Source organism: Akebia trifoliata, chromosome 7, assembly GCF_017979445.1.
Source record: "Akebia trifoliata isolate Shusen 1 chromosome 7, ASM1797944v1, whole genome shotgun sequence".
Classification (NCBI taxonomy): Eukaryota; Viridiplantae; Streptophyta; class Magnoliopsida; order Ranunculales; family Lardizabalaceae; genus Akebia; species Akebia trifoliata.
In genome coordinates this window covers 3,203,029-3,224,596 of record NC_141381.1, presented here as the reverse complement: position 1 = coordinate 3,224,596, position 21,568 = coordinate 3,203,029, and the positions used below count along the sequence as shown (strand labels likewise).

Below are 21,568 nucleotides of genomic sequence, written 5' to 3'. Positions count from 1 at the left end.
TAAGTTTGGATTAGGGGGGAGTTTGTCTTGATTTAGATCTGATATCAGGTAGAATCCTAGACAAGTTTTCAAACAAGCAGAAATATTCTGTCATGTATAGGTATCTGTTATAAACATCAACGGAAGCTCTACTCCACACACAAATAGTTTCAAAAATAGTTTACAAAACAATTAAGTTCCATTGGACAGCAAAACAATAAGAGTCATGCTTGTGTGACCTCAAGCTGGAACCTCATATCGCACTTCTTGACATGAAAGTGGATAGGAACCATAGCGGCTTTTTCACTTGTATCTTGATAAGAAGCATCTATGGTTCCCATACACTTTCATGTTAAGAAGTGCGATATGAGGCTCCAGCTTGAGGTCACTGCAGCATTATTCCAACAATAATACTAAAAGAGAATAAAACATGTTAGGACATCCCGGCCCTTCTATTTTTACTCTATTATTTTAGAACATATTAAAACGTAGGATTTTGATACGATCACTGGCTTAACACAGCAAATTTAATTGTGAATTCATCAATTCTAAAGAAAATTCCATTGAACATTGTAAGTGATTCACAATGTGTTTTTGTTCCTATATCCTTTCATTCTTCAATTAAGTCTCTAAAGGCTTCATGAGAAAAAACACAAAAACTAGACGTGATGTGAAACCATGAAACTTTTAATAGACTTACGGATTTGTTATGAGTGAGTTCGGTAACAGGTCACAAAATGGACCTATTCCATGTTTTAACTTTTTTTGAATTATCTATACAATGACTATACATCAGATAATCATTTTAGTAAATACATATATATATATATATATATATATAGGAACGGATCAAGGGACATGAAAAAACAAATGTAAAAACAATGTAACATTAATAAATTTTCAAGATATGGGTTAGAAGTTTCAGATTTGAGTTGATTTTCTGTGAGGATGATCTCTATGATGGGAAGATCATCCGAAAAAAAATAAAAAAATCAGTCCAATCTGAAACTTCTAATCCCATTAAAAGTGATTTAGATTGTGGATGGTCAATTTTTTGTCAATAATTTGTAAATCACTTTTGATGGTTTTAGAAGTTTCAGATTAAGCTGATTTTTTGTGACGATGATCTTCTCATCATAGTGACCATCCTCGCAAAAAATCAGCTCAATCCAAAACCTCTAACCCATATTTTGAAAAATCATTGTTTTTACATATGTCCCATGAACTGCCTGGCAGCCAATGTTAGGGACCCAACATGGAACCAACACGTTTGTCCTATGTGACTTAAAAGTTAGGATTGAGCTGATTTTTGGTGAGGATATCATCCTCACCAAAAATTAGCCAAATCTGAAACTTCTAAGCCTATTAAAAGTGGTTTGGAATTGTGAACCGTCAATTTTTAATCGAAAATTTGTAAACTGCTTTTGATGGACTTTGAAATTTCAGATTCAACTGATTTTTGATGAGGAGGATCTCCTCACCATAGAGATCATCCTCACAAAAAATCGGTTCAATCCAAAAATTTTAAGCCACAAGACAAAGGTGTTGGCTGCTGCCACCTTATATTATATATATTTACATTATGTAATTTTATTTAGATAATATGCAACCTATTTCAAATCAAATCAGATTCAATTAAGACTAATAATCAACCCCTCAATGGCAATTTTGGATCTAATAAGCGGTGAGAATCCGTAGGATGTGATTTTGATACCCAGTATGAGCACTATTTCCACAGGGTCACCCATGAGGGTGCACCCTCACTGATCCGGTGTGTGTGTGATGTGTGGACATTACATGTGCCCGTGGGAGGGACCCATAAGCCTTGGCTCTGTCCCTTGCTCTTTCGGTCCCCCTAGTTGGATGTAAGCCCAGACACCACATCATAAAAATAAAATAAAAATTAAGACTAATTAATAATCTGAAAAAATTGATGTTCCGATTTGGTTTTGATCCAGAGTAACACATTTATTGGATCAGATCCAAAGATTAAAATAACACATCCAATCAAGTTCAGATCGAATAAGTTTCCCATTGGATTGATCACCATTCCTCCATTGACACTCCGAATTACAAAGAAGAGGATACACAATTTAGATGGAACACTTGGGTTAGCTCCGGAGAGAAATGTAACTTGGTCCTGTTTTTCCTTTGAAACATCAGTACTAATCATAATACAAGAACTAAATTTAAAACAAGAAATGGAAAAAAAATCTAAATCCATCCATAAGTTAGCCTCCCAAATTGTATTTATAGGATAAAAATTTCAAACTAGTAGTAACCCATCTCAATCACAAGATCATCGGGAATGTACATGCCCAAATAATGGCTTCGTTTCAACAAAACCCACATCTCTTCAATTGAGACATCCTTTGTTTCAGGCAACTCACACAAGGCGAAAAAAATAATATAAGACAGCAAGGCAGCATGGAAAACAAAGAATCCGAAAGTCATATCACACAGGAACAACATGAATGTTTGAGCAGCGCTAGCAGAAAAGAACAGAAAGCAACTAACACTTATTTTCCGTGCCATTGAGTGGATTTCAGGAGGGCATATTTCACTAGGAACCAACCACCCCAACGGACCCCATGACCATGCAAAGCCAGCTACATAGCCACAGATGCACACAACCACCCCAAAGGCATACCCACTGCCAATTGTCTCCGCACCATCAAGCCAAAACTTAACCGGGATTAGAATTCCAAGTAACAACTGCATACAATAATAACACCTAAGAGTTGCATGCATTAAATTAAAAGTTTCTTGAATAAAAAATCCAAAACCATACCCCATCACGTAATTTTTATTCTTTTTAATAAAAACTAATGTACAGTAATCGTGTAGACAATTTGATGAATTTATCTTTATGCTCTAGTTCAATTTCGGCTTGAAGGAAGTGAAACCATGTAAATAACAAAAGTGACAGTACAATACAAAGTAGTTTTGGGGAAAAAGCATAATTACAATATCAGATATATATATATATATAATCATTTTCATAAATATTAAAAAAAAAATGGTTGATTCAGTAATTTTTGAAATATATTTCATAAAAAACCTCAAGTGTTTTACCAAAACGGTTGAGGTTTTGCAGAAATTACCCCCTTAAATATTTTTAAAATATTAATCAAAAAGGGAATATACCCATTTTGGTGCTTAGTGATTTTTACCAAGAAGTTCTCCATTGCATGTTCACTTTCATCACTTTACTTCTACATACCTTTCTTTTGAACCTCAAATAGAAGACTATTTGTATGGAATTCAGAACTAAGGTAAAAAGGTAAATGCAGTAAAATGACATTAGTGATGCATGTTTAGGTAAAGATTAAAATGGGTATATGCTCTTTTTGATAAATATTTTAAAAATGTGCCACTGGTCAATAATTTTGAAATCTTAGGTGCCCGTTTTTTTTTCTTTCTTCTTTAAACAAATATTTAAAAAAAAAAAAGTCAATAAGTATTACCTGAAAAATTAACATTTGAATTCCTCCTTCAATGAGAAGCCACCTCCTCCCCTTGTTATTAATGAGGCGCACCGATACAACGGTCGCAAGGACATTGACAAAACTAATGATAGAGGTAAAAAGAGGAGTACTGTTTCCCAAACCAATAATCTTAAGTAGAATTGGACAGAAGAACACTAAGGCATTGGCACCAGCGAAGGCCTGTAGACAAGGAATAAATGTGACAAAAAATAAATGGGGTGTGTACTTTGTCTGAAGGATTGTAGTCCATGGGTACTCCATCTCTGGCACTTCACTGTTATTACTCTCAATGGTGAAATCCAGGGTGTCCGATAGAATACAAGATCCGATGATGATTAGTCCACCAGGAATAGCAGCAAGAGCCAAACTCATACGCCAACCCCAATCAGCATTGATCTTGTCTATCCCAAAGGTTACAAGATTGGCAGCGAAAACGCCCAGTGAGAACATTAATTGGAAGAAGATGTTGAACGCATCACGACACTAATATGGGGACATTTCAGAGGTTAGAGGGGTACATAGTACTCTTCAGAAACAAACCCCCAAAAAAATTGTTCAAATAAGATCAAAACTGAAACAAGACAATCTCATAACACATAACTGATGCAGAAAGTTGTAACTATTTCAACTCTTCATAAATATCATTTTTAAGGAGTTATAACACTTCTTGTGAGGTGTGAGTTATAAATTCTTATTAAGAGAGCTCATCCTAGAACCCAATAGAAGAAAACAAACAACGATGATGATGATCTTGATGTTGATGATTATGCTGATCATGACAATGATCTAGATATATTGATAGAAACCTGAACCTGACCTCTGCCAAAACATATTTTATTCTCCAAATAATAAATTGAGAAATCATGCTTAGTGTCCCATGGATCTGCACCACTCAATCTTGGCAGGCTACAAAGCCTACTGAAAAATCTACAACATCCAGTCCAAGCAGTCTAGATTGACGAGGTACAGGAGTTGAAGTTCTATTGAACTCCAGGGTGAATTCTCACAGGCATCTAAACACTGGACTGAAGTTGCTCAAAAGTTGAACTTTAGGTAATTGAATTTCAAATGTCGAAATGTAAAGAGTAAACTTCCGCAAACCAAACACATTTATTTTGCTGTATGAAACATGTTTTTTTAACATATACAAAAAACGGATATATACCTCATTTCATAATTATTTATTTTTATGAAAACAATTATGTATTGTACAGTCACATTTTCTATGTACGTATTTACACAACTCATGCTCATTTCCATCCCACATGTCAGCAAAATACACCACTTAAATGTGAAAATACCGAATGGGTCCATTTGGTGACCTGTTACCGAACTCATTCATAACAAATCGGAAACAGGTTGCCGAATTGTTATGAATGGTTTCAGTAAGAGGTCACAAAATGGACCCATTCGATGTTTAAACTTTTTTTTTTAAAGTGGAGTGCAATTTTAGAAAGGCAGGGGAGTGGAGCAACGAGTGCCAGTCTATTTACCCTTCCCATGAACCTAGATTCAACTCAAGGGTGTAAAGGTAAATGCATTGAATTATTTATACAATGACTATACATCAGAGAATCGTTTTAGTAAATATATATATATATATATATATAGGGTCAGGTTCAAACGACAACCATTTCAACACACATATAGACAACGTGTTTTGTCTTATATGGGCAAAAATGTTTGGAATGGGCTGATTTTTTGTGAGGATGATCTCTGTGATGAGGAGATCATCCTTGCCAAAAATCAGCTCATTATGAAACTTCTAGACCGTCCAATTTTTGTTGAAAATTTATAGACCGTCCAATTTTTGTAAATCAATTTTGATGGGGTTACAAGTTTTGGAATGGGATGATTTTTTGCCAGGATGATCCCCTCATCACAGAGATCATCCTCACAAAAAATCAGCCCATTCCAAACATTTTTGCCCATATAAGACAAACACGTTGTCTATATATGTGTCGCAATCTGTGTTGCAGGAACCCGACCCATATATATATAGGGTGGCTTTAGGAGGCCCTAAAGAGAGCCAAACATTTTTTAATGTATGGGTTAGAAGTTTTGGAATGGGCAGATTTTTGGTGAGGATGATCTCCATGATGAGGAGATCATCCTCACCAAAAATCAGATCATTCCAAAACTTCTAACCCCATCAAAAGTGGTTTGCAAAAATCGGACGGTCTACAATTCTTCAACTTGTTAACTAGGGTTAAAAGTTTTGGAATGAGCTGATTTTTGGTGATGATAATCTCTTCACCATAGAGATCATGCTCACAAAAAATTATCCTATTCTAAAACTTCTAACCCCTATTTTGAAAAATGTTTGGCACAATGTTTGGCTTTCTTTAGGACCTCCGAACACTTCCCATATATATATAGGGTCCCGTTCGCCACCCTTAGTTTTACCACACACTTTAACAAACGCGTTTTGTCTTACATGGGTTAGAAGTTTCGGAATGAGCTGATTTTTGGTGAGGATGATCTCTATGGTGAAGAGATCATCCTCACCAAAAATCAGCTCATTCCAAAATTTCTAACCCCATCAAAATTGATTTACAAAAAATGGACGGTCCACGATTTTTCAACGTGTAAACATGGGGCTAAACATTTCGGAATGGGCTGATTTTTGGGGAGGATGATCTTCTAATCATAGAGATCATCCTCACCAAAAATCAGCTCATTCCAAAACTTCTAACCCATGTAGGACAAAAAACGTTTGTTAAAGTGTGTGGTAAAACTTAGGGTGCTGAACATTTCCCATATAGGGTCCCGTTCGCCACCCTTAGTTTTACCACACACTTTAACAAACGCGTTTTGTCTTACATGGGTTAGAAGTTTCGGAATGAGCTGATTTTTGGTGAGGATGATCTCTATGGTGAGGAGATCATCCTCACCAAAAATCAGCTAATTCCAAAATTTCTAACCCCATCAAAATTGATTTACAAAAAATGGACGGTCCACGATTTTTCAACGTGTAAACATGGGGCTAAACATTTCGGAATGGGCTGATTTTTGGGGAGGATGATCTTCTAATCATAGAGATCATCCTCACCAAAAATCAGCTCATTTCAAAACTTCTAACCCATGTAGGACAAAAAACGTTTGTTAAAGTGTGTGGTAAAACTTAGGGTGCTGAACATTTCCCATATAGGGTCCCGTTCGCCACCCTTAGTTTTACCACACACTTTAACAAACGCGTTTTGTCTTACATGGGTTAGAAGTTTCGGAATGAGCTGATTTTTGGTGAGGATGATCTCTATGGTGAGGAGATCATCCTCACCAAAAATCAGCTCATTCCAAAATTTCTAACCCCATCAAAATTGATTTACAAAAAATGGACGGTGCTGAACATTTCCCATATATATATATATGGGTAGCGTTCAAGGGCAAACTTTTTAGCAAACTTTTTGGCAAAACATTTTTCAAAACATGGGTTAGAGGTTTTGGAATGGGCTGATTTTTGGTGAGGATGATCTCTACGGTGAGGAGATCATCCTCACCAAAAATCAGCCCATTCCAAAACTTCTAACCCCATCAAAAACAGTTTACAAAAAATGGACGGTCCACGATTTTTCAGCTTGTAAACATGGGTTAGAAGTTTTGGAATGGGCTGATTTTTGGTGAGGATGATCTCCTCACCGTAGAGATCATCCTCACCAAAAATCAGACCATTCCAAAACCTCTAACTCATGTTTTGAAAAATGTTTTGCCAAAAAGTTTGCCAAAAAGTTGGCCATTGAACGCCCCCCTATATATATATATATATATATATATATATATATATATATATAGGGTCCCGTTCGGCACCCAACCATTTACCCAATAATTTGCCCAACATGTTTTGTCCTACATGGGTTAGAAGTTTTGGAATAAGCTGATTTTTGGTGAAGATGATCTCTATGGTGAGGAGATCATCCTCACCAAAAATCAGCCCATTCCAAAACTTCTAACCCCATCACAAATGGTTTACAAAAAATGGACGGTCCACAATTTTTCAACTTGTAAACATGAGGTTAGAAGTTTTAGAATAGGCTGATTTTTTGTGAGGATGATCTTCTAACCATAGAGATCATCCTCACCAAAAATCAACCCATTCCAAAACTTTTAACCCATGTAGGACAAAACATGTTGGGCAAATGGTTGGGTGCTGAACATTTCCCATATATATATATATATATATATATATATATATATATGAGTTAATATTGCCACGCCAACTTTTACTAATGTCACACCAACTCCGTGCAATTCTTTGGTGATTTACATAGGAATTGGTGAGGCAATAGTAAAATTGATGTGGAAATAGCAACTCTAATATATAATTATTTGTTCACTTCAAATAATTTCAACAAAATACATAATTGTTTAGTTGTCTTCATCATCATCATGTAAAATGTATTTTCTTAACAAGGGGTCTAAAATGTACAAATTTACCGTAAAATCAATTGCTTAGGAAAATAACAAATTTTCATTTTTCGTTCCTGAATGAGTTCATAAAACACCTCATATCATGATAGAATTATGTGTTGTATCACACCAAATCATTTATGAAGATTAGGAGACAATATGAATAGCTTAGTTTTCCTTGTTTCACTAAATGACTCGGAAGCAAAGTAAAAAAACACTAACTCTTCCGAATATTTCTTGGAATTGGATGACAAATTTTAAATCAAAATCGCATCTATTCTTTATCTCGTTAAATCTGTCTTTTTCGCCACATCACCTATAATGGGAATTGAACCCCCTCTGTTGCTGGCAAGCGGATGGAAAATTTCCTACTAAGATCCATACCCGGCCAGGCCAGGTGTATAGAATAGAGATCTCCTGCTACCAGCCTTCTCTTCCTATCACTTCACTTCGTTCGAGAAATCTAATCTCTTCGGACCTCACTGGACCAGGCATAGGGGTGAGTGGTTCGGAAAAAACAACGGGAGAGGGTTTGTAGTCCCCCCTCTCCCTTTTCCCCATACTTATTTGTTCCCCACAGAGATGCTCCACTCTTTTTTGATTTTTTGAATGAAAAGATTTATAGATTGGGCCATGATATATTCCAGAATATTGTAAAAGTAAATAGACTTTTTTCGTCACCCTTCGATGCCCGCCTGAGGACCTATGTGATTTGGAATGGGGATGTTTGCCTTTTGTAACAAGTAAACCCATGGAAAAACTAAGAAGGATGAACGATCAAATATCAGAAAAGGCAAATTTGACTTGAAGATAGTTAGTACAGACGGTGTGGCAAGCTAGCCACATGCAATGAATATGCGTACTAAACCAGGCATGCAAACAACATCATATACGATCAGGGCCACGTCAGAATGGGCAAAGAGTGATGTGATGTGAAGATCACGAAGGTGTGGTCCATGCCAATGAGGCCACGTGGAGTGTAAGACTAACATTTTAAAGGCCACATCCCATTGAGTACGTGGGGGACCAAGACCGACAACATAAGACACGTGGAAGCTTTTATTTGGGCACAACAGCCAGCCCCAGGCTACACCGCCAATAGTTGAGAGCGTCAAGAAATGGGCGTATGGCTGGTAGTTGTCGTTCCAGTTAGGGTATGCTACCTAGCATCCACATATGTCCATAAAGGAGGTCATGGCTCAATTCAAGGAATGCCATCTTGTAGCAACAAGTGTCGCAACTAGTCCACGTGGTGTTCATGTACGGATAAAGAGAATGAGAAAAACGCCAGTCAGAGAGAGCCACTTGGCATCTAATCATAATGGAAACCCAACTATAAAAGGAAGCCCCACCTTGGGAAAGGAGACCTTATCCACACTAGGGAGATTGAACCCATACCACGGTTGTCAAGCACAATGAGAAGAACCAGAAGACAGATGAAGCTGACCCGTGACGAAAAGTTGACTAATGATAGACAATAAGCCATGGATGGGAATCAGGGCGAAGTACAGGACAACCAAATGCACTGGAGGTCAGGAACGTGATTTTTCAGGGCTTCTCTCAAACGAATAGGACTCGCCATAGTACAACAGATTAAACAGACAATGAATGACCAAGCATCTCCGTTAGGAGTTGAGGTTGTCAATTTGCGATGCGAATCTACCCTACGTCATCCAAAATCTAGAGCAATAGGCCAACCAAGAACATACAAGAGGAATACCTTCTGATAGGGGTTGCGATAGCAACCACCTGGCCAGAACAATATGTGACTATTGGGGAGTTGCAGAGCAAGTCATTTTTTGAGGATAACTCGTAGAGCAAGAAAAATTGCAATGATAAAGGAGTCTCGTCATCCCACATATCTTCGTAGAACCGAATCCTTTCACCATTACCCACTCTAAATGGAATCCACTTCTTAAACTCTTGGCTAACTTAACAATGGCCTTCCAAACGCCACCCCTAAAAGAATTCTTCACCTCCTAGCTTTCCCACCCAAACTTCTTCTCCCCAAATTTTGCCTTTATTACTTTCCACCATAAACTTGATTATTCTTTCTCAAAATACCACAACCATTTACCAAGTAGAGTCAAATTAGACAACTTAAATCCTTTGATACCCAATGTACATTTTTCTTTGGAGGACAGACAACGTTCCACTTTACTAAATGATACTTTCTTTTTCCATCTTTGTCATTCCACAAGAACTCCCTAACCATCTTTTCCAGCTTTACCTCGATAATCCTGGGCAGAGAAAATAGAAACAAGTGACATATCGGGATACTCTCCAAAGTGCTCCTGACCAAGGTCAGCTTCCTGCCTTTAAAATGAAATACTATTAGAATATGTTATACGACATAAATCAATAATTAAATAGAATATACATCTATCAATCTATCAATATAGTGAAACACTTAAGATACTTTTAAAATCATGTACTAGTATCACACTAGATATATACATTACAGGTACTGTACTTGATAAGAGCACTGAGGAATACGCTAATATGATTGTCTCAAATATGAATATCAATATTCCAATACTTAATTGGTGTGGAGTCTCACCGTTCTTTCCTGATTTTGTAGTTGGTTTGGCATACCACATTAGGGTGACCATTTATCTGGCTTAGGTTGGTCGTTGACCAAGGTTCAAATACATGAACCAAATATTTTGGTTAGTCGTTTGACGACTACAGACTTTTTGTAATCACTAACAAGCCGAGGAGAAACTCCCTGCATCTTAGTCTATCAGGCAATACAATGTGGACCTCAAACATCTCTTCACCATACAACCGGTACCAAAATACAAACGAAGTTCTCTATTAAAGATGAAAGGAATTTCCCGAATATCATAAGTGATGTTGCTCTCTAGGTGTCTCATACCACCAAAGATATCAAACACCTCAAGTGTTATTCAAATTTCTAAGTGTACATCGTATCTGTAATAACGACAGTTACTTTTATAAGCATTCACTAACCTTTTAATAGATCACGTAAATATATATTTAACTACATAATTATTTACATATAGTTTTTTTATCATTTAAAATACAGAACATATGTGATGAACCTCCATTTTTATTCTCTATCCATCCATCACTTCCAACTACGGAACATAGGTCGCATCGATTTCCATTCTTTCAATGGAATCACTCAACACATACTACAACCAAATACTGGAGAAATTCTCAATTTCTCTATCTATCAATCAATAAAATCATCATTCAAATTTTCTTTAAATAATACGTTTGAAATCTAATATCAAATTAGTGATGAATTTTATAAAACCTCATTAAAAATAGTATTAGTTTTACTTTTACCTAAATATTTATAATTCTCGATATGTAAAACATAATCTAATTTACAAAATCACATAAATTCTAGATATAAAATCAGATTGAATATAATTACATAAAAGTCAATTTAGACATTACAATGAAGAGATTCCAGAAATTTACTCAAAAATCAAACCAATGTGCTTGAATTTAAAGCAATACAATCTCAATTGATCATAATTTCAGCAAATAAATAAAACAATTTTAAGAAAACATGATGGCTAACAATAGAAATACAAAGTTCACACCTAAAAGTTAGATGAACAAAATTGTCTTGCAACTTCAAGCTGAATTTTCTAACCCTTTTCTTCTTTCTAAACTTATTTGACAAGCTTTGATGATGACATCAATAAATCCAAGTTTCAGTTTCAACCTTATTTATTGATTGTTATCTACTTAGTTTTTGCTACTAAAACATTTTATTAACTAAACCTTACGTGGAACTAATTAAATTTGAAACAGATGAAGCTTTAAGGAGGAAAAAAAAAAAAGAGAGAGATTTGGAGATGAAGATAATGTACTTACAGATTTTATCTTTCTAGAAACTCTAAGAAAACCAGAGAGCTATTAACTAATTGTGAACTTTCTAACGAATTTACTATTAACTAGAGTTATTTTACCTTAGGTCTATTTAACTTAGTTACATTATTTTGTTAGATTTAATAGTATGAAGACATGTTGCTGTCTAGGTGCCAGTACTTTGTTGTTTAAGGTTGTGACTCGTCCTTAGCTGGTGAGTCATGCCTTGAGTCAATTCGCATTCTTGTTTATTTTCAATTCGCATTCTAGTGATCGGCTTCGACTCATCTCTGATTTTTGCAATCTTACAATCCAACTTTAATAATTTTTCAAGTTCTATCTAGTCGTGACATCTGATCTTCCTAAACTTACTTTATCAAACTCACTTTTTGCAATACCAAATACCAAACTCAGATTTGACCTTGCTTAAAATGTAAACTTGATATTTCGATGCTTCTAAATCTATTCGTAATAATGGATTTCCAAAAATATTAATATTTTAAAAATGCAAACCTACGTGTAATAATTCCTTGAAATTCATACTAACTTTTCAAGTTGTTACTACCCCCCCTCCTTAAAGAAATTTCTTCCACGAAATTTAAAATGATCCTCATTGTTGAATTAACACAAGTTTACTAACTAAAATTCAACTCTCTTTACATAATTGTACGTTACTACTATTATGAATTACTTACAAGCCAAAATATCCATTTTGGTAGACTTGGGTATCATTAGGTTTGCTCCCTAGTTGGTCTCATTCGTGGTGCCCACGCACTGGCTTGGACCAAGCAGGCACAAGACATAGCCTGGGTGCGTGGCGTAGGGACTAGTCAGGTGCTTGCAAGCTGGCCCAAATACCCTCCATTATCACAAAAAATAAAAAAAATAAAAAAAATAAAATAAAATAAATCCATTTTCATTAATATGTATATTGTGCTTTGTACAAGATCAACATATTTGTTTCTTAACTATCCATTTGTTCATCATAAAAACTACAACTTCTCCAGTACAGGAACAAAAGGACGCATTAGACAACCTTTCCATATTCTACTAACTCCAAGTTATCTCCAACACTTTCATCTCCTTCGAGCTCCATAACAAGTTTCTAAGGCCTACCAATGACCTCCTCCTCGCATATTGTAACTTGCACCTTAACAGGAAACACTGGTCTATTAAGAAGAATGTTCTGATACTAACTACTTGTAAACTTAATTATTGATCTATAAGACCTTGCCTCTCCTATTAATATGTCAATCAATATAGGTTGTCTTGCTACACACTCGTTCACCATCTTCCAGCTCTATTACTATGGACTCGCGAAGTTTGCTAGTAACCTCCTACTCTCGTGGCACTTGGGTGTGGATAGCTATCGTAGCGGGGGTAGCCAACCTCTCTCGGCACTCTCGCCATGTCATCCTACGAGCCAGCCTAGTCAACCCTACCTCATTAGGCTTGCACGAGACTATATCAGCTCAATGCTCGGCTACCTTGTTAGTTCAATTGTGGTTGTGACCACAGCCGCTGAAGCAATTGCCCTTTCCCAGCATTCCCATGCAATACTACTCTTACAGAAGATTTTCATTCGTGTCATTATCTTGTTTTCAATAAAACAATCTGATTAGACTCTATCGAAATTTCTCCCCAAAAGATGTTTTCTATGACAATTCATATATGATCATCAAATCATGTAAACTCATATCCTAGGTTACCTTTCTAGTGGTGTGTCAGTACACTTAGGATTATCTCTATCTCCCATCTAGACTGATGTAGATAGGCTTGCTGACACTTAATCTCAATGCCTATAATCGAGTTAGGATACGTTGAAGAAAAAAATCAACAACATTAATTGAGTCAAATTAGTTTGACCATTGTTTAAGTTGCTTAAGTAGTCCTAGTTTTTTAGAGCATAAGAACCCGATATTGGTTATTAATTTTAGTGTAATCTCAAACCTATATTGAAGTTTCTAATCTGTTTTGCCCGACATGGAGTTCTTCGTTACTCTTAGTTCTTGGGATTTCACCCTAGTATCTGATTTTTAACATATATTCTAAGTTTGTGTGATCTACCCTACATCATAGACCAAATATTGATGCTCTAATACCACGTTATCATTTGTCACACCCCAAAAGCCCAACACAAATCCCCATGATTTTGTGTTAGAATCTCAAAGTGTGAGATAATTCCCAATATAATGATAAATTACAATAATAATGAATCATTATAATATCTTGTTTACTCTTAATTCATTCTAATTTCATTAATTTGTACCTAATGACAAAAAGAAAACGTTCAAGATACCAAACACGCTACGAATGCTTTCTATTTCTTAATTATAAGTGTTAATAATTTGTTGTTTAAGGTTGTGACTCATCTAAGCTCGTGAGACATGCTTTAACAAAGTCAACACGAATTGACTTGATCCATCACACACCACCCACTCCACATGTAATTCAGCTTGAGTTATATGTATAGAAAAAAAAATTTGAAATTTTTATGCCCCCACCGTTGTCTTTTCTATATGTAGTTCCACCCCTGAGTTAGTTAGTTACCTGATCTATAAATCCAAAACCAACACCAAGCAAAATACGACCGCCGACCAACGTACTAAAACTCATGGCAGAAGCACTAATTGTTGCCCCTGTAAAAAAGATGAGACCAGCAATGAGCACTGATATCCTTCGTCCGAGTCTCCTTCGGATTGTCGAAGCAAAGGGTGAAACCAATAGAGTCGCAAAGTACGGAAATATAACATGATGGAGACGAAGATGGCGGAATGTACAGTACGGATTAATAGACTCGTCACCTATCACAATCTTGTGAACAGAAGGGAAGAACTTCTTCATGAAGTGAATGTTAGTTGAAACTCCACCTACAAACAATCATCAAATTTCATCTCAGACTCAGAGATCATATATATATATATATATATATGTATGTATATTACATAATTGAAAAACTCCTTGAAACCACCACCATAAACTAACTCAACTATTTGTAAATTGAAACTACCCACTCTCTCTCTCTCTCTCTTTGTGAAAAAAATCTGGAACAGTAGAAAGATAGGGTTGAGGACATGCAAGGGTAGGAGCATTCCCTACTAATAACCAACCCAACTATCTAGAAACCACCAAAACCTCTTAAAAATACCTACTATCTATACTCGCTCTCTCTCTCTCTCTCTCAAAATTTAGGTTTGTCAAAGTGGTAAATCATATTACTTTGTTGGAGAAGAGGGCTACAAAGAGAATTTCTAAGATGATTGATATGATTGGTCGGCATACTTTGTTGGTAAAGCAAATTTCTTTAACATTTAATGCATTTGTTTGTTTTTTAGACACTTTAAATTCAAAAAATACTATAGTTCTGATTGTATTTTGCTTCTTTGTTGTAGATCACAAATAGTGATGTTCTAGAAGGTGGTGAAAATATGATTTGGAGAGGATTGTGGCATGAGAGATCGATCTATGTTTCATTTACAAAGATTTGCAAGTATTTTTGAAGATTTATGGGACTTGATCACTGATTTGTAGGTCTAAGTGGTTAAGGCATTAATTTCCTTTTGATTTCCATATTTCACCCTAAATTTTTACCATTGTTTTACCATGGATGGCTATTTGTGGCTTATCATGTGGCACCTTCTCAAAAGATTAGCCTCGACTATGGATTGACTTTCTCCAACAAAGAACAAATGAAGGGAATTTCCATTTTATTTCAAATGTAATGTGATGATGAAATAGATTGGAATTCTTTATCAGAAATAAAAATCAAGATTAGTGTATTTTTTTTCGTTTCTTTTGTAATAGTGCTTCTTCTGAGATTTTCTTTTATATATAGTATGCATGGCTTGTGATGGGGTGTCAGAAGGTAATATATTTATGTCATGGTCTCCAAAGAGAACATATCATGGTCATTCAGTCCATCATAATTTTTTGACCAACTATTAAGAAATTTATGTTCCAAGAATCTCTACAATTCATGATGAACAAAAAAAAATTCTAAATGATTTGATAAAAAAAAGTTTGGAACCCATCTGAAAGATAGGATGATTATGATCATGAGACCATTGCTTTCGAATTTTATTTTTTGTTAAAAATATGGAAAGAAATTAATTATATATATTTTTTAAATGTAGAGAAAATTCATTGTTTTATTTATAAAAAAATTTAATCATGTTTAAACGTGATCATGAGATCTTTGTTTTAAAAATTCAATTTTTGTTAAAAATGTGGAAAAAAAATTAATTAGTTAGAAATGATTTTCTTTTTTAAATGTGGAAAAAAGTCATTGTTTTATTTTTTTAAAAATGCTTGAAACCACCCCCTACTTATTACTAAGTTCCAACTGATGTGAACCAATGTTTTAAAAATTGAATTATCGAACTGACGGTTCAACCAGGTGATCGAGTCGGGATTTTGAATTTTATAGATTTGATTCTCTAAGAACCATCATTATTTTGAGAAGCGTCAGGTTTTTTAAAACCAATGGTGAACTGTTAAAACCGTCCTTACTTAAGGACCAATTTTAGTTATTTTGATTTTTTTTAATGTTAACCAATTAACGAGATTGAATTTTAACTTAAACTTCCCAGATTCATTCATAGAATCCCTTCCTAAAATTTAGATACCTATTAGAAAATATGAAAATTCGTTATCATGCATTTATATTGAATCTTTAACTATCAAATAAATATAAAAAATTAATTAATTGGATTTAATTATTATTTTTAACATTTTCGAGATATTAAACACTCAATCAGAAACTTTTAGCCCACATAGGACAAAACACGTTGTAGATATATGAGTAGATATGTGTGTACACGAATCCTAATCCTATATATATATATATATATATATATATTAAAATTTCAATGCGCGAGGAATATTCCATGTGTAAGGAGTGTAGGGACGGGCATTCCCTAGTATATATATAAAAATCATGCTTAGATTTCTACTATGACTCTTAGTGTACTTACCAGCAATAGCAAGATCAAAACCGAAGATAAAACCACCCCAAGAAGCAACAAAGCAAGAAAAGAAGAAGGACGAAATCTTCCCCTTGAGATTTCCTTCACTGCTCAAAGCTCTATCCGACATTGCTATTCCTTCCCTTCAATTGAGGTTGCAGAAGATAGAAAGAAAACCTAATGTAGTAGTTCAACCGTTACTTTTTAGAGCACATAGCATCAGAATACACATCGAATGAAATCAAATTCCTTATAGACGAAAAACATACCTGATTTTAAACAATAAATCAATCCGACTCGCTCCCCTTAAGAGTTAAAAATACCACATCTAAATTTATGAGAGAGAGAGAGAGAGAGAGAGAGGCGGCGTCAGAATCCACATCGAATGGAACACTATTGAAAACTACAAACGAAACAAACCTCATTTTGAATAACAAATCAGTCCGATTCGCTCCAAGCGCTAAAAGTACCAAATCAATTTGGAAAATATAAGTCTGACGTGGGATGTGTAAATCCTGTGTCACCCCAGCACGATTCAATCAATATTTTTTGCGGTAAAGGAACCCGCTTTTATACGAGAGAGAGAGAGAGAGAGAGAGTTTGACGCATCCAAATATTTGTCAATTTCCGATATTCCCACGCCTCTAATTATGATTTTTTCTTGACATACCCCTCAATTTTGTCTTCATTCAATGACACCCCCTCCGAATAATTGTATATTTCGGCTGTTCCCTATTAATGAGACTCATAACATCTTCATTAAGACCTGCACGTGCATCCTGGTTGTATACCTCACGTGCTACACAGTGCATAACTCGTGCAATGTCAAAACTTTATTAGAAGTGTTGACAAACTAGAGGTCTGGGGTAAAATAGGAAAATTGATAAATTGAAGGGGTATTATTAAAATAAAAACTTTAGGATTAAAGGGGTAAATGATAAATTAGAAGTAAGACACTTCTACTAAAGCAATATTGTTAATCAGTTTGGAATTCCAAAGGTTATCGTGACAATGGAAAACAGTTCAAAGGACGGGCAATTCTCGACTTTTGCAAAAACTTGGAAATCCGTCAATTCTAATCAACCCCATGCAACCCTCAAAAAAATGAGCAAGTAGAAACTACTAACAAGACCTTGATCAACAACTTCAGAAAGTGACTTGAAAATGCAAAAGGAAAATAGGTTGATGAACTTCCTAGAGTTCTATGAGCCTAAGGAAAGTTACTGGAGAACCTCCTTGTGCTCTAGTGTTTGGATTAGAAGAGGTCATACCAACTAAACTAAATCTCCCAACCACAAGGAGCAAAGTTAAGACCCTTGAGCAGAATGATGACCTCTTGATCAAAACACTCAATCTTACTAAAGAAAAAAGAAGAAAAAAAAGAATAAGTATCAGTTCGCCTTACAACCTACCAACAACAATTGAAGAAGGCTTATGATCGAAAGGTCCAATGAAGAAATTTCAAATCCACGGACTTGGTGTTGAGGAAAGTGTTCAAAAAACAACAAAGAACTCAATAGTGGAAAATTGGGAGGTCTATAAATAATGCCTAAAGTGGGGGCAACAGGGGTTTACTACTTAAAAACCCCTAATGGTAATGAACTAAAGCGTCTTTAGAACGCATTAAACTTACAAAAGTATTATTAGTAGTATGTGATCATTTTTCAAGTAATGAGAAATTTCTTGCCAAGTTTATTGGAATAAAACCCCAACTCAAAGAGTCGGCATGGTGACAAACCTATGAATATGAGCCCTAGCTCATAATGAATCCCACGCTTCTCAATCAAAGAGTCCTAACTATAAACATTGAATTGCATTGAATTATTCCAACTCCAAAAGTAGACATAATGCCAAGTTATCGTGACTATAAACTCGAAAAATCATAATTCTAATGTCAACGAGATGCCAAGTCACCACGGCTATAAACTTGAAGAATCATAGCTCTGAAGTTGACATGACGCCAAGTCACCACACTATAAACTTGAAGAGCCATAGCTCTAAAGTCGACATGGCGCCGAGTCAACCTGACTATAAAAACAAAAACCTTCACTCTCAAAAGAAGTTTTCACTTCACCATAGAGATCAACCTCACAATGAGCTGATTTTTGGCAAGGATGATCTCCTCACCATAGAGATTATCCTCACAAAAAATCAGCCCATTCCAAACATTTTTTTCCATATAAGACAAAACACGGTGTCGCAATGTGAGTTGTAATAAGGGTCATAGGAACCCGACCCATATATATATATTCCATGTGTAAGGAGTGTAGGCACGAGCATTCCTTAGTGTATATATATAAATCATGCTTAGATTTCTACTATGACTCTTCGTGTACTTACCAGCAATAGCAAGATCAAAACCGAAGATAAAACCACCCCAAGAAGCAACAAAGCAAGACAAGAAGAAGGACGAAATCTTCCCCTTGAGATTTCCTTCACTGCTCAAAGCTCTACCCGACATTGCTATTCCTTCCCTTCAATTGCGGTTGCAGAAGATAGAAAGAAAACCTAATGTAGTAGTTCAACCGTTACTTTTTAGAGCACATAGCATCAGAATACACATCGAATGAAATCAAATTCCTTATAGACGAAAAACATACCTGATTTTAAACAATAAATCAATCTGACTTGCTCCCCTTAAGAGTTAAAAATACCAAAATCAACTTTGAGGTAAAGGAACCGTAGCTTTCTTTTATGAGAGAGAGAGAGAGAGAGAGAGAGAGAGAGGGGCGGCGTCAGAATCCACATCGAATGGAACACTATTGAAAACTACAAACGAAACAAACCTTATTTTGAACAACAAATCAGTCCGATTCGCTCCAAGAGTTAAAACTACCAAATCAATTTGGAAAATGCTGAAATGACAAAAAGAATTTACTGCCACTCTCACAAGTCTGACGTGGGATGTGTACATAACCATAGATGTGTTTCCTCGCGATACGACTTACATAACATAGCTTGCATCGATTTCCATTCTTTCAATGGAATCAGTCAACACATACTACAACCAAATACCGGACAAATTCTCAATTTCTCTATCTATCAATCAATAAAATCATCATCCAAATTTTCTTTAAATAATACTTTTGAAATCTAATATCAAATTAGTAAATGTATTTTATAAAACCTCATTAAATATAGTATTAGTTTTACTTTTACCTAATCTAATTTACAAAATCACATAAAATCTAGATATAAAATCAGATTGAATATAATTACATAAAAGTCAATTTAGATACTGCAATGAAGAAATTCTAGGAATTTACTCTAAAATCAAACCAATGTGCTTGAATTTAAAGCAACACAGTATCAATCAAATACCGGACAAATTCTCAATTTCTCTATCTATCAGTCAATAAAATCATCATCCAAATTTTCTTTAAATAATACTTTTGAAATCTAATATCAAATTAGTAAATGTATTTTATAAAACCTCATTAAATATAGTATTAGTTTCACTTTTACCTAATCTAATTTACAAAATCACATAAATTCTAGATATAAAATCAAATTGAATATAATTACATAAAAGTCAATTTAGATATTGCAATGAAGAAATTCTAGGAATTTACTCTAAAATCAAACCAATGTGCTTGAATTTAAAGCAACACAGTATCAATTAATCATAATTTCAGCAAATAAATAAAATATGATGGCTAACAATATAAATACAAAGTTCACACTTAAAAGTTAAGATGAACAAAATTGTCTTACTGAAAGCGCCCTCGATTTACGAGTCGTAGATCTGCTTTTTTGGGGTATGGGAGTCGCCACTTAGTTATTATGGTATAAGAACCGAATATTTACTCTAAATAGATAAAAAAAACATTGATCTACAAAAAAAATGGATCTGGGGATCATGTTACGGGATTGGAAGGTGTTAAGCACCAATCCCGTCCGGCAAACGTCGGTCTTTACTTTTTTCCAAAGAATTTACATTGCTAAACAGACTTAAAAATAAAATAAAAAATAAAAAAATTACCTGGTTGATTGCTATAACTAGTTCCCTCAAAGCTGGCGGAGAGCGTCCGCATATGAGTTTTCTGATTTTTATTCTTCACTGGATCCGCTTTTGATCTTCAAGATAAGGTATCCTCCTCCTATATTTGAGTATTTTCTAGTTTTTCTTTTTGGATTTTTGAGTTTTTTGGAGGGTTTTTAGGTATTTTTTAAGAAAAAAACTGGGGTTTGGATGTTAGGAAGGGAGTTAAGACTTTGGATTTAGGGTTTTGAGAAGCGTAGGGGGTGTTTCTGACCTCGCTTTTCTAGGATTTCTCTTAAATTCCGAGATTAGGTTATGGAGGCTCCTATTTATAAAGTTTTTTTTGAAGCCTTTCAGTTTGACTAAGTCTCTTTAAGTTAAGGTTAATTAGGGTTTTGAATTAGAGTTTTAAATTATGATTTTAATTCTTACGTACAATGAAAGAATATTTTTTAAGTTTTCTTGGAGAACCCCCCTAATTATATCTTTAATTTTTTGTGCCTCCAGATGGAGGGGTCCTTTAATAAATTTTAGGTGGATTCTTACTTAAATAAATGGGTCACTACTTAAAAGTTGGTTCTTGGGTTTAATTAATTGGTTCTAATTATTTAAAAATTTTAATTAAGATTTCACTTTACGTCAATTAATGTTTTAATTATTAATTTCAAATTTCTTAAAAGTTAGCCTCTACCATGGATTGAGTCTCTCTAACAAATAGACCGATGAGATCTTCCTTTTCAATCTTTCATTTGATGTAAAATGTGGAGGAACTCTTTACCGTGGGTTGAGACAGTAAATTTTAGATTTACAAAGTTGACTTATTTGTTGATTTGATGAGGTAATTTGTAACTTTTTTGGTAAAATACATGAAATATCCCTATTTTTATCTTCAGCCCAAG

General features: G+C 34.9%; 1 protein-coding gene across 2 annotated transcripts; it reads right to left on the bottom strand.

Moving 5' to 3' along the window:
- Positions 1 to 2,052: 2,052 nt before the first annotated feature.
- On the bottom strand, positions 2,053 to 19,586 carry LOC147397995 (sugar transport protein 10-like). 2 transcript variants are annotated; one of them, XM_086447094.1, is made up of 5 exons: positions 19,288 to 19,586; positions 19,028 to 19,195; positions 14,274 to 14,593; positions 3,447 to 3,950; positions 2,053 to 2,694 (listed from the first exon to the last, which is right to left on the bottom strand). In XM_086447094.1, the coding sequence occupies exons 2-5, from the start codon at positions 19,146 to 19,148 to the stop codon at positions 2,251 to 2,253; spliced, it is 1,389 nt and encodes a 462-aa protein (XP_086303220.1). In that variant the 5' UTR covers positions 19,149 to 19,195; positions 19,288 to 19,586; the 3' UTR covers positions 2,053 to 2,250. The 2 variants fall into 2 exon arrangements, with proteins under 2 accessions (XP_086303220.1, XP_086303218.1); XM_086447092.1 differs by lacking the exons at positions 19,028 to 19,195; positions 19,288 to 19,586 and adding exons at positions 16,697 to 16,864; positions 16,957 to 17,267 and having other exon boundaries at positions 2,070 to 2,694.
- Positions 19,587 to 21,568: the final 1,982 nt, after the last annotated feature.